Source organism: Anarrhichthys ocellatus, unplaced genomic scaffold, assembly GCF_004355925.1.
Source record: "Anarrhichthys ocellatus isolate YVR2014 unplaced genomic scaffold, GSC_Weel_1.0 scaffold19, whole genome shotgun sequence".
NCBI classification, from domain to species: Eukaryota; Metazoa; Chordata; class Actinopteri; order Perciformes; family Anarhichadidae; genus Anarrhichthys; species Anarrhichthys ocellatus.
The window spans coordinates 1,446,360-1,463,798 of NW_022280049.1; the positions used below are offsets into that span (position 1 = coordinate 1,446,360).

Genomic DNA, 17,439 nt, shown 5'->3' on the forward strand with positions numbered 1-17,439 from the left:
TATACTGGACATACATGCACAACCGTGTATGTATATCTCACACACACACACACACACACACACACACACACACACTGATGCAGGTCCCTCGGGGGGAAGCGACAGTGCAGCATAACGTGCACTTGGTATACTTGGTCTACTTGGTGATGTCTCCATGGTAACTGTTATGTCTGACCTTCAACCATGTGCGCTGCCTTCCATCTGGCTCAGGTTGGTTAATCAGATCATATCAACACATGCACACAAATGCACCGTCTCATCATGACTGGAGAGAATGTTTGGGTCATTTTTAGAGGTTTTTCCAACAAGTTTCTTAGCAGTCACTGCAATATCAGATGTTCCTTCCCAGTTTGACCAAAACTTGTGGATGTGATTTTAGGATTGCTAATTGTTTTCATTCTGACAGGCATGCTATCGCTCTAACAAGATGAAAAGTTCCCTTTGAGCTGCAGTAGTTTGCAGGGGGTTTGGAAAAGATTTGATTGAATTAGTGCGTCTTTCATCAGCAAATAGGCCAAATCCCAGCACTCTGCACTCTGCACGCTTTCACAAACTGCCCCTTTCATTTCTGTTCAGTTCAATAAGCTCATCCACGCTGCCATTCGCAAATTCATAAGGCCCTCCAGAAGGGCCAACATCTGGCAGCTCCTTAGGCCCAGAACCGTGCATCCGTTCTGGAGCAACGAGGCCTGCAGACCAGCCCCTCCTGTTGAGCTCAGCCTTTGGTGTGTGTGGTACCGTTCAGGGTCTCCACTTCCTGAGTGCTGGTGCCTTGATGTGGCCAGAACCATAGTGCATGATTTATTACAGTACTAACTCTGTCCCCAATGCTAATACTGCCATTATTATGACCACCCCCCCCCCCCCCTTCTTCCTCAATCTCCCACCTGCAGTCTCACTCTGAAGCCTTTACCAGATACAGCTGACACAGCTCTGGCTAATGGCTTACATAAGGAGCGTAGTTTTGTTGCCTTGATGGATGTTTGGTCTCAGAGGATGTTTGAATAGTGTGGGGGGGGGGACATGCTGTGAATGAGGTGACAAAATTGTTGGGGCAATGACACATTAAGCCAGATCAGCCGTTTCCATTTGTCTCCCAACTTGTTGTATTGACTACTGGTTTGTTGCCTTGTGTGGTTTACGGGTGTCAAGCATGGTCCAAGGGGAACCGAGTTAAGTGGAGGTGGCTGGGAGCTAAACTGTTTTTTGGCTGTGTGGCCAATCAAAGCGACCTCATCAAAGTCACCAAACCATTGCTCCCCACAACCTTCCTTGCCTCTTTTCCTCTGTTAATGTAAGTTCTACACAGTGTAATCAGCAGGGCTTAAACAGAGAGGAAGATGGATGAAAGGAGAAGAAGGTGGAGAGGTGGAGGAAAGCACCAGCACAGAAAGGCACCGGTGCTTGTGTAAGCAAAGCCGGAGTGAGGAGGCAGAGGAAAGAAGGCAGAAGGACAGGGGACAGCGGAAGTGCTGGGACCAGAAAGGAGGGATGTGGTGGAGTTGTGTTTACAAGCAACGGTCTCGCAGCGCACTGTGGCTTTGTGTGTCAGCAAATCTGAGTTTGTGATGGCTTACCACTGCAAAAGAATAATCAAGCCATATTTACAACGCTGTAGACAATTAGTCCATTTCTCAGGAAGTGAGAGACATTAGCATGTGAATGCAGAAGCAACAAAAGCAACACTTCCTTCATCAGTAGCTTAGTTGTGGGCCTTCTTTAGAAAGAGATATAAACAAGCAGAAAAGGAAGCGGAAGCCCTTTTTCAACATTCATTCATATACACATCAATTCATACACATCCCAATTGTGCCATGTAGTCCCCGCTGAGACACAAGCTCGGGTATCCCCCCCTACGATCCCCCATTAGTAAGAGACTCCCTCGCAGGCAGCTGTCTCAGAGCCCCACAGAGGTATCAGATCTCCTCCTCTTCCTCATCTCCTTAATTAGCGCAATTAAGAGATTTATAGGACAGATGGATGGAAATCCAACTGGCTGCCGCGCCTGTCTCTGAGGACGACTCTGCCGCTGATGAGGCGAGATCTAAGTGATCTGAGTGAGCCTCGAGTATTAGATCAACTCACTGGTGGTACTCTGGCTCCCTCCTGTGGTTAGAACTGGGTACTGGTGGCCAGTGGTGGTGAGAGTTGCGGGGTTGAAATGGCTGCTTTTGACAATAATAATATAATAATAATAACAATAAGTTTAGCTTTAATTAAAAGAAAATAATAGGATAGTTGTTTTTTGACAATGTTATCTCAACCTTATAAACTACTTTTCATCATGTAAGTACCTGTAGTTGGACTGTTTAAACTTTCACCAGTTGATTTCATTGAGCATATATTTAAACTGCCACATCTGTAACAAGTATTAACTTTTCTACATGACACAAAATGTTTTACGCAATAAAATAAAGTGTTGTTGAACAAACACTGTGGACGTTTATTACTACAGCCGAAAGCAAAATAGAGAGTGGTATTATTTCATTACACATGAAGGCACATAAAAATATTACAAGTAATTGAATGACCTGTTGAGGGTTATTATAGTGTAAACTGATACATATTGTTAGAAAGAGAGGAAACAACAAAAAACTACAAACTTAATACAACAATTTCTGCAACTTGAAAATATTTGAAATAAAGGCAGATCTCATTTAAACTCTGGTGTCGTGATTACAGCTTATTTACTGAGTGTTTAGAACAAAAAGGTTAGTTTTCCTTTACATTAGCTTGATCAACTCAACACGCAGGTGACATTTCTTTCCTCAATGACATAAACTGAAATATTTGTAACCTTATTTTGCAAAATTCGTCAAATGTAATCTAGGCTACTGCTTATCTGTCTTGTCGTAGGCTAAAATCTGGAGTAACTTGTAGTTTTACAGCTCTTGTAGTGACTCGGAGTTTCTGTAACGCAGAGCTTCATTGGTCAGCCACCTGCACACAAGAAAAGGTTTTGGTTCAATCAAGCAGCAATAACAGTTTGTTTTTAAATGACTTCATTCTCTGTACAAATGTGACAAATACTGCAAACGACTCACATGCTCAGGCTGCCTGTTTTCTGTTTTACTCCTATATGAACAGAGATGGTCAGGATCAAATCAAATAAAGAAATCCTGTCGGACTTGTTATGTTCATACTGTCAGGAATACTCACGTCGAAGCTGCCACGTGGTTATTATAGCAACAACCGCCACCACCAGCACCACTGGCACCACGATGGCTGCTAGGTGACCACTCTGACTCTCCTCAACGCTCGCCTAGCAGAGAGGATTCAATAACAGTTCAGCTTTGCCTTCACTGGAGGTCTTACGAACACTCAAGTTGCAATAATAGATTTCTGCCATGAGGAGGCAGAGCGTTCCAATTTTGAGGTTCTTCTACTTTACTTGAGTATTTCCATTTTACGCTGTACTTCTGCACCACTATGCTTCAGAGGGAAAGTTCTGAAATTCTGCATAATGAGTATGTTTAATTTTGGTACCTTAAAGGTGCAGTGCGTAGGATTTGGCGCTATCTAGCGATGAGGTTGCAGATTGAAACCAAGCGTGGCAGACGCAAAATAGTGAAAAAAGCCAAAGGCCATATCTAGAGCCAGTGGTTGGTTTGTCCATTCTGGGCTACTGTAGAAGCACGGTGTTGCAACATGACGGACTCCGTGAAGGTGACCCGCTCCATATATAGATATATAATCAGCTAATTCTATGGTAACTATTCATATTTTCAGGTGATTATACACTAAAGAAAACATACTTGTTATTATCATATTCCATTTAAATCCCCCTAAATGCTACACACTGTCCCTTTAAGTATTTGACGCTAATACTTGAATGCAGTACTTTAACTTGTAACAGAAAGAGAGATTTCTACATTGAGATATTATAACTTTTACTGAGTGAGTACTTCTTCCACCACTGATGAGTGTTTCAGACTCAAACATACAGTAAATGTGCGAAATGGCTTCAAGAGGCTAAAGCTTGGCAGCTATCTCTCTGTGGGTTTGTCACTGTAAGCGAACCCTTAAACATTAACTTGCACATGTTAAAAACATGTTCTTTGTTTTTGAAGTCATAGTTCTCGTACTTACAGCAGCATGAGTGTCAGTAGATATGGTGGTAAGGAGGTCAACACTCTGATGACCTGTCAGACACCCACAAAGGAAAGTAGCTCAGTGGAAGTTTTGAAAGTGTTGCTTCTCAGAAAACTGCTCAAAATGCAAAGAAATAACCAATGGGGTCACTTAAGGTATTTCCTGTTCTCTCTGGACTGTGATTGCGTTATCATAAAAGTGGATTTCCTTTATATTTGTAGCAGCGTTGGTGAGTGTGAATAAGGGCCACTACTTGAACTAACGAGCCACAGCATCACAGTAACACTAAAGAGTGTAGCAATAGAAACACCAGTACTGTTCTGCCTGATGTACCGCAGTAACAAAAAAAACAGAGACAATGAGAATAAAAAGAAAAGAAACAACTGCAAGAATCATGAAACACAACACCTGCTTCTCCAGTGGTGATGGTGATGACATTGCTAGCTTTACTGGTGCCCTGACTGTTCTTGGCAAACATGCGGATGTTGTATGTTGAAGGAATTATCTCTATTATTGTGGCCTCTGTCTGGTTGGGGCTAAAGTCAACAACTGTCTTTGTGTAATCCCACGAGGCTGTGGAGGAAAAGAAAGAGAACTATTTTACATTATATCACCAGATGCCAGAGGGTTTAAAAATGTGAATTTAATGTCAGCAGTTGAGTTACAGCAAAGTGGCAAGGACTTAATTACTCCATTGAAAATGTCTCTTACCGTTCACTGCTTTACACTCCAGGTAATAGCCAGTGATGGGGCTGTCACCTTCAAACCCAGGAGTCCATAAAAGGGAGATTGTATTGTCTTTGACCTCCTTCAACTCAATCACTGGGGGATCCGGGGACACTGGGAGACACGCAACGGAGACATTTAGCAGAGAAAAACTGAAAACTGTTTAATTTTGAACATTTTTTATTCTGCAGAAAGACAGGTTGTGATGATCATGTCATGTGCAGACAAACTAGAGCCGTGATTAATGGCTCTCTTAAAGGGACACTATGACAGCACATGTGATCGAACTTGGATTTGGGCACATTTTGCGACTCACAGAGACTGTGGAAGACCTGCATTCAAATAAAGTTACATGCAGATGTAAAGTCTTGAATGCAAAATGATGTAATAAACAGCAACAATAATTCAGTGTCAGTGGAACAACTCTATATGAAACACATGAAGTACCTGTGATACTTGTGGTGCTTTCTCCCCAAACAGTGGCAGCAGTAACAGTCTCAATTGTTGAAGTTCTGCGACCTTGGGACACAACTATATACATTTTTCGTTTGTTTTTTAAATCCAGTCAAAATTTATTTCTGTAGTTCTCAAGATGTTAATAAATGATTCAGGAATATGATTCATTTACCAAATAACACATACCTGAAGTGACACTTGTAGTGTCTTGTATCCAAATTGTGGCCGCAGTGGAAGAAGATTTGATAGTGGAAGCTGTTGATGTTTTGTGAACTTGAAACAGATAAAAAATCCAACTTCTGTAAATGACTCGATATTAAATAATAATAATGAAAAGAATGTTTTTGTCATATTTTGGTATCCTCTCGTGTTTCCCATGTTGTGTTTCTCGTGTTTACCCTCATCCAGAGTGGAGCAGAGAGGTGCAGTGGAGGCAGGTCCTACTCCTGCATTTGTTTTGGCCTGTATAATCACGCCGTATTTGGCAGAAGGCTTCAGGTTGCCCAGGATGACGCTCTCTTGTTCCTGTGTGGCCGTCACACTTAAGTGCTGCCACCTTTTGAACTGTCTGCCTGCAGGGTCATACTCTCTGTAGCTAATGCTGTAGCCCTGAAGAGCCCCGTTTCTGTGATCGAACCTCGGAGGCTGGTCGAGAGAAAACACTCTTAGAGTTGTAACGTATGACACTTTTTCTTTTGAGACATATCATGTAGGATGAACTCCAGACTCAAAGCCTGGGTAAAATGGGTGCAATATTTTTTTTATATCAAAAAAAACATTTTCTTGAATGTGTCTGGAAGTTAAGCTTCAAAACTGTGACATTACCTTCCAAGTGACTTTGATACTGTGAGAAGTGACGGCCTCCAGCTGCATATCCAGGGGAGGACCCTCTGGTGCTGCAAGGAAAACACTTATTAAAGAGGCCATCCGTCCAAAAAATAATGTTTTATTAGTTCTGCACGATTCTAATCATTTCTAAAACTATAACTAATGAGGGACACTACCTGCTTCTTTAGTTGTGACTGTCAGAACATTGCTGGCCTCGCTCATGCCCACACTGTTGATAGCAAACATGCGAAGGTTGTAGGACTTGGCCGGACGCAAATCCACCAAAGTCAGCTGAGTCAGTTCAGGATTTGAGACTTCGGTACTCACTGCAGTATCCCAGGATGCTGTGCAACAAGGATCCATAGATAAGGTCAATACATCATTCTCCAAGTATATTTCCAAAGATATAATTAATGTCCTAATTATATTAAGATTATTGGGATCATTGTCTATGCTTACTCTGTTTGTTTTTGAGATCAATCCTGTAGGCTGTAATGGGCTTGCCGCCATCAAACACAGGAGTCCAGCGAACAGTGACAGTTCTTTCCTTCACCTCTCTCGTATCCACCCTCAGAGGATTAGGCCGTACTAAAAGAAATAAGAACCAAGTTAAATGCTTAATAGTAGATTAATAAATCATCAGATAAAACCATGTGCAAAGCAAATCAAAGCATGCGTTTGTTTCAGCGCAGTAGTAGACAGTAGTCTGGATTTCTGGGAAGTTGTGAGGGACATTTTTCCAACAAGCAGGGAGTCCCTCGGCAATTCCAGTAACTCATTTTGTCACAAATGTTAATGTTTTGTCTCTCCTTCACAGATTAGAATGTCTCCCCGTGGGTCTCACCTGCCACTACCGTCAGAGTCAGCTGGTGCTTGTGATCATTGAACCAGCCCGGTATTTCCACACGGCAGCCGTACGTCCCGGAGTCGCCCTCCTCCACCTGCCTGATGGTCAGCGACACATCTCCCACACTAACATCCCCCCTGAGCTGGTAACGCTCCGACAGTCTCTTGATCACTGATGTCCCGTCTGACCTGATCACCTCATTGGCACAGCCACTGTTGGGGACGGCTCCCCGACCCCAGCATGCAGCAAGCTTGCCGTAGTTAGCATCATAGTTGCATATCAAAGTAACATCTTCTCCCACTGTGGCTATGATGCTTTCTGCAGACACACAACCTGAGAAGATAGCAAGTCCCAATGGCAACAAGGAATATTTGGTAAGGTATAATAAATGAAACATTTTAATTATCACATAAAGAAAATGCAAATCATACTCATGACTGTCTTACCTAGGAGAAGACTAAAGAGAAGATTGCAACACAGAGGGAGGCATCTTAGAAAAATCATTGTACTCTCGTCTCAGAATCAATTAGGGTTTGTTCCACCTGCGAAGCGACACTGAGCCAAACCACAGTGTGGTTTCAGCTTTGAAATCCTTCCAAATCACATGACGCCGTCCTTGACATGCTCACACAAACAACTTCTGCTGGCACAAGTGGAATGTTGAAAAGAGACGTTTCCCTTTCTGTGGTTTTGGTTCCTTATCCTAGAAGTAACACACGTTTCATTTTGACGATTTGACAGACAGAATCAAGGTTATCACTTGTACTGCCTTCCCTCCTGGTGTTTGTTCTCAGTCCTTGTGACAGAAAGAAATTCAGGAAGTTTCAAACATTCAAACTCTTAACTTTATTCTTGGATGAGGAGCTCTGCATCCACAGAAATTCTGCAGTAAAATGTGCTACTTTTTTTTTTAACTGAGCACACACTAAGCGTCAGACAGTTCAGTCTTCAGACGTATTTTCAATATACGTCTGAAGACTGAACTGTCTGACGCTAACTCCAATGCTAATATTTACTGTCAGCATGTGAGCACAAACATAAAATGGCTGTAGATATATTATCTTCATCTTCATTTCCAAGAACGTGACTCAATGTGTCCTGAAATATAACAATGATAAAAATAGAAAGTCTGGTTTACTCAAGGGCTATAGACTTCTGTGCGTTTCTGCCGAGTAAGCACTTGGGTCTGGTGGATGTTTAGTAACCAGCACAGAACTTCCTCTTTGATCACTCCACAAACATGCAGTTGGTACAGCTAACTATGGAGATATTCATAAATACGACACGGTCGAGTTTCTTTTATTATTGTAATCATTTGTTGCATTGAATGCACTTTAACTTTCGTATTTGCAGAATGAGATGACCAACACGATTGTGATGCACACCAGAAATAAAAGAGAAACCGCAACAATAAGAAAACATACAGACTCTGCACAATTCAGATGATTCTCTCACATCAGTCATGAAATTCCTGTAAACACGGTCACAACCACATGAAGATCATTTCCCTCGCTGACTCAGAAACGATGCCTTGCCCTTGATGTAGTGGATTCTGAGGGTAAATGCAAAATTGCATAAAAACAAGAACTGGAACAGTGAAATGTGAGAACATCGAGTGAAATTCTGCATCAAAGGTTTCACAGTGAGCTCTAAATGAAACAAAAACATCCGTTTGTTCGGAATGTTTGAATTGAAAAATATACAATGAATCCATTTCGATCATAAAGAAAGAGATGAAAATGTGATTTACATTGAGCACAACAGCAATTCATCACTCATCATTCTTACAGGAAAATACACAAGGAACTGTGGACATTGATACGGCCACTCAGTGTATTCTTCTCTGATATGTTGACAATAATGTGTCATACCTGTTTTTTTCTGTCTTTGGAAAAACGGAAAGAAAAACAAGACAAGGAATCAATTCATCCACTGGATATTTTTGCATCTTCTGAGCCTCACATGAAACGTATTCTGAGAAAAGTGCAAATATGCTGCTGAGAATTTGAAACCTTTTTAACATCGTTCAAAAGGTTTCTCTTATGGCTGTGAACATAAATAAAGTCAAGAAACGTCATGACAGACATGTCTTCATTCAGGTGATCCTCACTCAAGCTTTTGGACACTCATAACTGTTCTCAGCATGTTTTAGGAAATCTAACCCAAACAAGAAAAACAGACTTAATATCGGCCAAGTGTTTCAGAGACAGACATGTTGCTTATAGTTCAGCCTTCTGTTAACCGTAGGCAAAAGGTCTTCGGTTAGCAGCAGGCTAAACTTTCAGCAACATTTTCTGACCGTCTCTGGAAAACTTTGCCAATATCGTAGCTCACTACAGCCTCAAATCACAGTATCTCATTTCAGAGGGCTTCACGGGCCCTCAAGTCTGCAAAGAAAACACGACGGTAATTCTCATAGAATTACCTAGAAGAGCTGTATCGGTATCAGCATCACAATAACGATTGGGATGATGTTTGAGATGAAAGAAGAGTACTCATAATCATACTCATATGCCCGCGTTTGTCTGGTGGGAGGGGCTTAGGACAGAGAGGAGAGCGCTGCATTTTTTAATTCTGGCATATTTGTGCCCTTTCCAGAATACCGTCTATCCTGGGGTACCACTTGAATTATGCTGAAAGGCTATTATGGAGTCTGTGGTTAAGGTAACCAAGTTGTGGTTAATGGTGAACATAGTAAAAAAACAAAACCGTAACTGCTGGAATATGATGTGATGAAATTACATGCTGCCCTTCATCCAACCACGCCCACTAATTGGATGTGAATTATACTCTGCAAAATCATCCAGCAAGAACTGTGTTCCTAAAATAGACGAAAGAAGGAAGGCACACTATCTTTTAATGTGTAAAAGTAATCTGAATGGCGCACGGGTCACAAACTATAAACCATTCAACACGAATGGAAAATAAGGACGAGGATTGTGATGAAGAAGAAAATGGCTGCCACCCTGTCAATGTTCCCCACTCCCAGGCTATTATTTTATTCCTCCAATAAAAATGAACCTTATGAGGGACTGGGTCAATTATAATTGGCACATATACGTATATACTGTAAGTGCCATAAATATGCAGTACATTCAAATATATATTGTGTTGAAAACTTTAATATTTCTCTGCACTCTATTTCTTGCTTCCAGGTTTAACCCACACCCACATAAGTGCACATTTACATTAAATTGATCAATTATTTAACAATTTGGGAAATCATTTTTATCACTCAATTATGAAGGGAAAGCTCAGTGTTTTGGCACATCTTGCCCTTTTTGGGAAAAATATTACTGAAGAAGATCAGGTGATGAAACGCATGCGCCATAAATATCTTGAAATAAATTTAAAGGAAAACCTGTACTATAACGTTATACTCTGTCTCTCCTCCAGCTTAACTCAGTCCTACAGCCAGTGGGAGGTCAAGTGGGTTGATCAACTCCTTTAACCAGAACATTGGCGGTCTCGGCTCCAACTGTCCGTATGTCAAGTGTCCTTGAGCGAGATATTAACCCCAAGTTGCTTCCCAAGTGCTTCCCAGCAGCCTACTGCTCCTATATGCTAAAGCCGGGTTAAAAGCAGTGGTCAAATGTAATTTGCGTATACGATGAGGGTAATAAAGTTCATGTTTTTTGTTGATATGATCTCTTGCTGCTGCAGTTTGTTTTACTGGAAATGTTTGGATGCGTCTTGCTGTCTTTTTAACTTTTCATGCGACTTCTTTTAGCCCCACACCCTTCCCTCAAGGGACTTGGCTTTGTTCTTAATGACTCGCCTGGTTAAATAAAAGGTTAAATCAAGTGTGCATGTGCACATAACCACACAATGTTGATCACAGATAAAACAATATCAACCTTTATTTTTTTTATACCAAAATAAGTTTGAGGAACACAACACAGAGGTTTCAATAATGTTCAACTGAGATACAGTGAAATGTTGTATATATAAATGTTACTTTGTACTGTACTATGGCTAATTAGACAATCTTTATGATATTTCATTTGGGAAATATGTTTTAGAAAATAGTGGCGACACTTCCGATGCTTAATCATTCTTGGTAAAACATTAAAAATAAACTTTGTTTTTAAGCTACAGTAGATTTTAACGTCATAATTTGGTCTCAAACAAAAAGAGCGTTACCAAAAATCGATCCATTATATCCAGACACTGATGGAAGTTGAAACTTCTGTATATTTCTAGACCACTGAGTAAACATTTGTGTCCAACAGATGCTTAGTAACCCAGCACAGCACAGAACTTCTACTCTGATCGCTCCCACAACTACTACAATATAAAAAAAAAGTAGTTGGATTTTCCTGTAGAAGAAAAGATATCATTAATATTTATCAATAATTACACCTGTTAAGTGTAGTTACGCACCGGATTCCAGGAGATATTGAGGTAGAAATTATTAAATTCATATAATTTTGCTCATACAGGGTAATATAATGAACTCTTTTTATGCAAGATCTTGGATAATCACAATACATGTATGCTTGTGAAGTAGAGAGGTGCATATATCAGCAAGATTTCTTTAAAAACATGCAAAGTTGACACATTATACTTCTCACACCAGCCATGAAGTATACAGTTGCTGTAAACACAGTCACTTTCATTTCCCTTACTTTGCCAAAGAAATTCATAGAACAACTGCACGCCAAAAAAACGGATTAATATTAGTGTTTGAGTGACTCCTCGCGTTAGAAAAATTGCACTCTTTGTTGGCCAGTTTTTTTAATATACAATTAATGTCAGCTTTATTCACAACATATAGAGTACGAATAGACAATTGATAGCTTCACACGGAGTGCACACATTTTGATAATGATGCATTAAGTCCAATAGGTGGCATTGTGTCCACAAGGATAAACCATCGACCAGCTTTTAAGGGCTGTGAGATCCATTTTGCTGTGAAAAACAGCAAATCAATTAATCTGCAGGATATTTTTGCATCTTTTCAGCCACATATGACACACATTTGCCTTTTTTCCAGAGCAGTCAGAGTGGTGGAACCCAGTAAGGTGCTTAAAATGGGCTCAAAAGGTTTCCCTTTAAAGCTGAAGAGGTGGATCAAGTCAGCAATGACAAGCAGACACATTCAGCAAGCAGTTCCTTATCGACTCACTTATCCTCATAATGTTGAGACCCTTCATAATACTTCATAAATGTTTTCAGCAGCTGAGGTGTGGGGATGTTGAAGTGTCCTCTTTGGCAGAAATCTTCTCCCTGATTGGAAGAAATACAAAAATGAAATGATATTCTCAGTCTACAAAAGGAAGACGCACTCGGTGACTTCAACGGCTCGATAGACGCCCACATTTAATGTGTAAAATGAATCTGAAGGGCACATCAGTCACAAATAATAATCCATTCCACACTTACGGAAAACAAAGACGAGGATTATGATTATGGCGGAGAGGAAAATAGCTGCCGCCCTGGCAATGTTCCCCACTCCAAGGAAGGCTTTGAATTTTTCCTGCAATGAAAATTAACCTTATCATGAGGGACTGGGTGAATTATAATTGGCACATAGTTTGTAATATATTCCATAAATATACAGTATATTGAAAATATATTGTATATTCAAAACTGTTAATATATCTGTGTACTCTATTTCTCACTTCTAACCCACACATGTGCAAAGCATAGCACCTACATCTGAATTATGTTTCAATAAGAATAACATGCAAAAGCCACACACTTATCATTGTGATGACTTTTTTTCTAATTATGGTTCCAATCATTCTTGAGACAAAATGTTCCTGAAGAAGGCAAGATGTGCTTTCACATTGGTTACAAATAAATAAGAAAGATTGCATGAGAGTTATGGGTGAGCAGCTTTCCTCTGTATTTTAAAGTCTCATTGTAGACAAACACTTACTGAGATTAGGTGTGAATTTTACTTCAGTTCTTTATAACAGCTCAGACACATAACACTATAGGTTTTCATTTTAGTGACATTCTTCGTGCATTGTAAGAAGTATAATTGTGTGCATACACTTTGTTCTGTGGGTTTCTTTCTGAATAACATTTTACATTTCCTCACTTTTGGAAAAAAATAAAAGCACAATACCGCAGTTGTTGTAACTGCAGATATGTCCAATGTTGGGTCACCGACTTCTACATTTGTAGTCATGGATGTTGTCAATATTTCTGTAAGGAGTTGAAACCATCAGTTACTACCATATATATAAAATAAAGTTTATCATCAACAATTAAATGCAATGAACATGATGTTTCATCCCTGAACACAAAACATTGCCAATAAAATAGCTTGAAGACAATTTTCATCAACATGACCACTATTCAACACTATCATTTCATACACAGGTGGTTGCTCACCTTGTGTCCCAGCTGCAGTAAGTGTCCAGGTCTGGGTCACGGGTTGTTCAACAGGAGCTTGAAAAACAAAATACCTTAAGGCTGGATAACAGAGTTCTTAATCAACCTGGATGATTTTCATGAGCGTTACCTTCCTCCATGACCAGGTCTGTGTTGACCTTCTCGTCATTGAACCACCCTGGGATCTCGAGCCTGCAGCCGTACACGCCGGCATCGCTCCACTGGGCGTCCAGGATGGTCAGCGACACATCTCCGTCCGTCACCCTGCCCAGCAGCTGGTACCTGGGCGACTCCCTGACAAGCACAGCCCCATCCTCTGAGGAGACGATGGTGTCGGAGCATTTGGACCTGGGCACCATCTCTCGTCCCCAACAGAAACTCAGGACGCCGTGAGTTTGGGAGTCATACGTACAGGGCAAAGTGACATTGTGCCCAAAGAAGCCAATGACTTTAAGGGTGCTGGAGGACACTGTGGAGCACAGCCATTGATCAAACTGGATGATACAACGCAGATTGTAATTAATAAATGTGAAGCCCACGAATGCATCCACACATGCACGCACACACATCAGCACTCTTACACCCACAAACACACTACAAATACAAGAAAACAGAAAAGCGCAGAATATCGACTCACCTTGGGTCAGGATGGAGAGGTAAAAATAACAGAGACCACGCATCTGTGTAGGCTATTGTATAACAATGTCCTGAAGTGAGGAGAAGAGGAATTTCTCCCTACACACTGCAGCTCTATTTCATGCATCGGAGTTTCAACATCCCTTTTTTGAAAATCAGGAAGGAAATCAACACTAGTCATGTCTACATCTGCATTTTGTGACGTGCAATGAGCTCACATCATCGTATCTGCGGTTATAGACCTCATTGTTGTCCATAGAAACATCAGCTCTCAATTGTAACAAGATACTGTAAGTGAAATTTAAACTCACAACACGCAATCCCACATGCATTCATTGGAGGACACATGTTTTGGAGTCCTCAGCCTGTCCCTTGGAAAATATTTCACTCAAAGTTTCTGTAAGATTTATTACAATTACTCAGTGAAGCAGTTTTATCGCGCTGTCTGGTTACTAGAGTTTTCCCTCCAGCTTCTATCTTACCAAACCCCATCTGACCCCGTTTAAAATGCCCATTTGCTGTCCTTTACAAGTGAACACAATACCCATAGCCAAATCCTATTAGGCTTAAGAGATTCCTCAAAGTGACTAATAAAGTTGAAATGATCCATTTTATTAGTTTAGACCCTAAAGATACTATTGTAGACCACTTTGTTTCCTCTTTTTATTTTGTTATATTGTAGAATAAAGCTCTTTACCGGTCAGTTTCTTTCTAATGGAACAATTTGTGGACAAGCGTAGTTTTCGTCTCTGTCTTCCTCTACTTTCAAACTTTGATAGAATGTGTGTTTCGCAAACAGGATATGATTGTGAAGTGTGTTGGTATAGCTGGGAACAAACAGGTAAGTCACGAATCGGTCAAGTTTTGAATGTATGGTAAGATAAAGATCACCACTGAGGGTTCCCGTTAGTGCCTTTGTGTATACATGTGTGGACGTGTGTGTGTATGGTCTCAAAGGCCATTGTTGAATGACCATTACTAACTGTGCGTATGTGAGGACTGCAACCTAAGAACAATATTTTGTCTTTGCCTGCCCTACGTTCACCTCTAACATGCCCGTCTCCACCTCCACTTGTCGACACTGTCGGCCACCATTGAGCTGCTGTATTGCTCCATAGATCACTGCCCTCCCACAATGATGTCCTGTGTTTGGTTACTTCTCGTTCTCGTTCCTCTTAGCTGTGACTTTATTCCCCGATTGTCCCCGACTTACAACTAACAAAGAACTGAAACTGTTCAATAGACTGGAGAGAGACTATTACTTATAAAGAGCTGTATCTTGTTCAAATTAAACAGTAGATATGATACAAGCAGTAAACTGAACTCATAAAACAACTCATTAATTCAAGTTTCTCTCTATTTATTTTCTTTAATAAGATTTCATGAAAATAAACGTCAATGTGCCGGCACTACAGCAGGCTCTTTAAGACCACTGCTCCCTCCATAAAGCTTCTAGTTGCTTGCTCAACTTTGCAAGAGGAGGCTTGTTTACTTTGATTTCCTGTTTGGGTTGAGATTAGATGAGATTAGAGCCATTGTCAATCTTCTGTACAGATACAGGTTTAAAAATGGCCTTTAAAGATTAATTGGTCTGGTTCAAAGCAAAAAAGAGCCAACACTAACAAATCTATGGCTGGGCAACATGCTGATGTCTGATAAAACCAGGGGCAAACAGAAAAAGAGAAGTGAGACGACAGAGGTCAGAGTCGTATTTAAACATTGTGAAGGAGGCTGGTAGGTGCTGCATCGTCAGGTCTATTTCTGGAGGAACTGAGAGACGGAGACTGAAAGTGAAGAATTATGGGGGCACTAATACAATACACACATCATAGCTTCATTCTTTGTCCATTTGAGGTTCTCTTAAGCGATTCATCACAGCAAGCAGGCGAGAGTTTCGATTTGCAATACTGACATTAGAGGATCAATTGTTACCTTTGGAACAAACATGCTGAGCTGTCAAACAGCTCCACGGTCCGTCAGATGACCTCTACTTCCTAAACGTCTGATCAGACACCAACCGTCTGCTGGACGAGGTATAGGACAACAGCATGCTTGAAGATGCTTCGGCCAACACTGCCCCCTATTATTCTGTTATACCTCCTCACATTTAACACGTGTTTGCCACTCTGCATATAAAGGTAACATGTCATTCCTTACATGTAATGGCTGTACCACTTAGCCTACATGTACATGCCCATATACAGTGGGTACGGAAAGTATTCAGGCCCCTTTAAATGTTTCACTCTTTGTTTCATTGCAGCCATTTGCTAAAATCAAAAAAGTTCATTTTATTTCTCATTAATGTACACTCAGCACCCCATCTTGACAGAAAAAAACAGAAATGTAGAAATTTTTGCAAATTTATTAAAAAAGAAAAACTGAAATATCATATGCTCTGGACCTCAGACTGGGCTGAAGGTTCACCTTCCAACAAGACAATGACCCTAAGCACACAGCTAAAATAACAAAGGAGTGGCTTCGGAACAACTCTGTGACCATTCTTGACTGGCCCAGCCAGAGCCCTGACCTAAACCCAATTGAGCATCTCTGGAGAGACCTGAAAATGGCTGTCCACCAACGTTCACCATCCAACCTGACGGAACTGGAGAGGATCTGCAAGGAAGAATGGCAGAGGATCCCCAAATCCAGGTGTGAAAAACTTGTTGCATCATTCCCAAGAAGACTCATGGCTGTACTAGCTCAAAAGGGTGCTTCTACTCAATACTGAGCAAAGGGTCTGAATACTTATGACCATGTGATATTTCAGTTTTTCTTTTTTAATAAATTTGCAAAAATTTCTACATTTCTGTTTTTTTCTGTCAAGATGGGGTGCTGAGTGTACATTAATGAGAAATAAAATGAACTTTTTTGATTTTAGCAAATGGCTGCAATGAAACAAAGAGTGAAAAATTTAAAGGGGTCTGAATACTTTCCGTACCCACTGTATACTGTAAAAACGTCATTGATATATGAGCATAACTATGGAAAAGAACTATCTGAGAAGAGATAAATATTGACAAGTCAGTGTGAAATGTATTTATTCATATATTCAACATTTGATGCCCTGATGAAAACCTTGCGGTCGCCATGTTGAACAAATATTTTGGTATGACAGCTTTTATCTGTCCTCTGCTCACCTCCATTGACAGCTTGTTTTTGCCTCCCCTTGTCAACGCCATCAGTGAGAAGAGAAAGAGGCCTCAAAGACCACCACTGAGCTCCGAGAGTAAATATTACCTTACTTAATATTGTGGTCAGCTTCGCGATATTGACCCCAGGCCCTTTTGAACACTACACCTGTCAGCAATCTTAAGGTGTATTTATAGTTGTGCGTTAGGGGGGTTACAGCAAAGCTTTGGAGCCTAACACAAAGTGCACAAGTGACCAAAAATGTTACGTGTTCAAGATACAAAGCCCTTTAGTTGTGGTAGCAATTATGATGAGAGCAAAGGAGGAAGTCAGGTGAGAGAATTATAGAGTAACCAAGTGCGTGTAGGGAGGGGGTTGGG

General features: G+C 40.7%; 2 protein-coding genes across 3 annotated transcripts; both read right to left on the reverse strand.

Annotated features, from left to right (window-relative positions):
- Positions 1 to 872: 872 nt before the first annotated feature.
- On the reverse strand, positions 873 to 7,516 carry LOC116389153 (Down syndrome cell adhesion molecule-like protein 1 homolog). Of its 2 annotated transcripts, none has more exons than XM_031857603.1 (14): positions 7,396 to 7,516; positions 6,947 to 7,282; positions 6,562 to 6,690; positions 6,279 to 6,446; positions 6,100 to 6,170; positions 5,673 to 5,919; positions 5,461 to 5,547; positions 5,266 to 5,337; positions 4,804 to 4,932; positions 4,501 to 4,665; positions 4,090 to 4,142; positions 3,160 to 3,262; positions 3,045 to 3,075; positions 873 to 2,940 (listed from the first exon to the last, which is right to left on the reverse strand). In XM_031857603.1, the coding sequence occupies exons 1-14, from the start codon at positions 7,451 to 7,453 to the stop codon at positions 2,883 to 2,885; spliced, it is 1,707 nt and encodes a 568-aa protein (XP_031713463.1). In that variant the 5' UTR covers positions 7,454 to 7,516; the 3' UTR covers positions 873 to 2,882. The 2 variants fall into 2 exon arrangements, with proteins under 2 accessions (XP_031713463.1, XP_031713462.1); XM_031857602.1 differs by having other exon boundaries at positions 874 to 2,940; positions 5,266 to 5,349.
- Positions 7,517 to 11,669: 4,153 nt separating this feature from the next.
- On the reverse strand, positions 11,670 to 14,472 carry LOC116389346 (T-cell immunoglobulin and mucin domain-containing protein 4-like). Its single transcript, XM_031857974.1, has 6 exons — positions 13,932 to 14,472; positions 13,425 to 13,763; positions 13,295 to 13,351; positions 13,026 to 13,105; positions 12,335 to 12,428; positions 11,670 to 12,178 (listed from the first exon to the last, which is right to left on the reverse strand). Exons 1-6 carry the CDS (start codon positions 13,972 to 13,974, stop codon positions 12,102 to 12,104), a joined length of 690 nt encoding a protein of 229 aa, XP_031713834.1. The 5' UTR covers positions 13,975 to 14,472; the 3' UTR covers positions 11,670 to 12,101.
- Between the last annotated feature and the right edge of the window lie 2,967 nt (positions 14,473 to 17,439).

Coding starts and splice junctions, on each gene's coding strand:
- LOC116389153 (XM_031857602.1), bottom strand. CDS start 7,453: ATGATTTTTCTAAGATGCCTCCCTCTGTGTTGCAATCTTCTCTTTAGT. Junction 7,283..7,395: donor TCTCTTTAGTCTTCTCCTAG/GTAAGACAGTCA, acceptor CTATCTTCTCAG/GTTGTGTGTCTGCAGAAAGC. Junction 6,447..6,561: donor TGATCTCAAAAACAAACAGA/GTAAGCATAGAC, acceptor CTTGTTGCACAG/CATCCTGGGATACTGCAGTG.
- LOC116389346 (XM_031857974.1), bottom strand. CDS start 13,974: ATGCGTGGTCTCTGTTATTTTTACCTCTCCATCCTGACCCAAG. Junction 12,429..13,025: donor CTGCAGTTACAACAACTGCG/GTATTGTGCTTT, acceptor TTTTCATTGCAG/GAAAAATTCAAAGCCTTCCT. Junction 12,179..12,334: donor AATCCTCGTCTTTGTTTTCC/GTAAGTGTGGAA, acceptor TCTTCCAATCAG/GGAGAAGATTTCTGCCAAAG.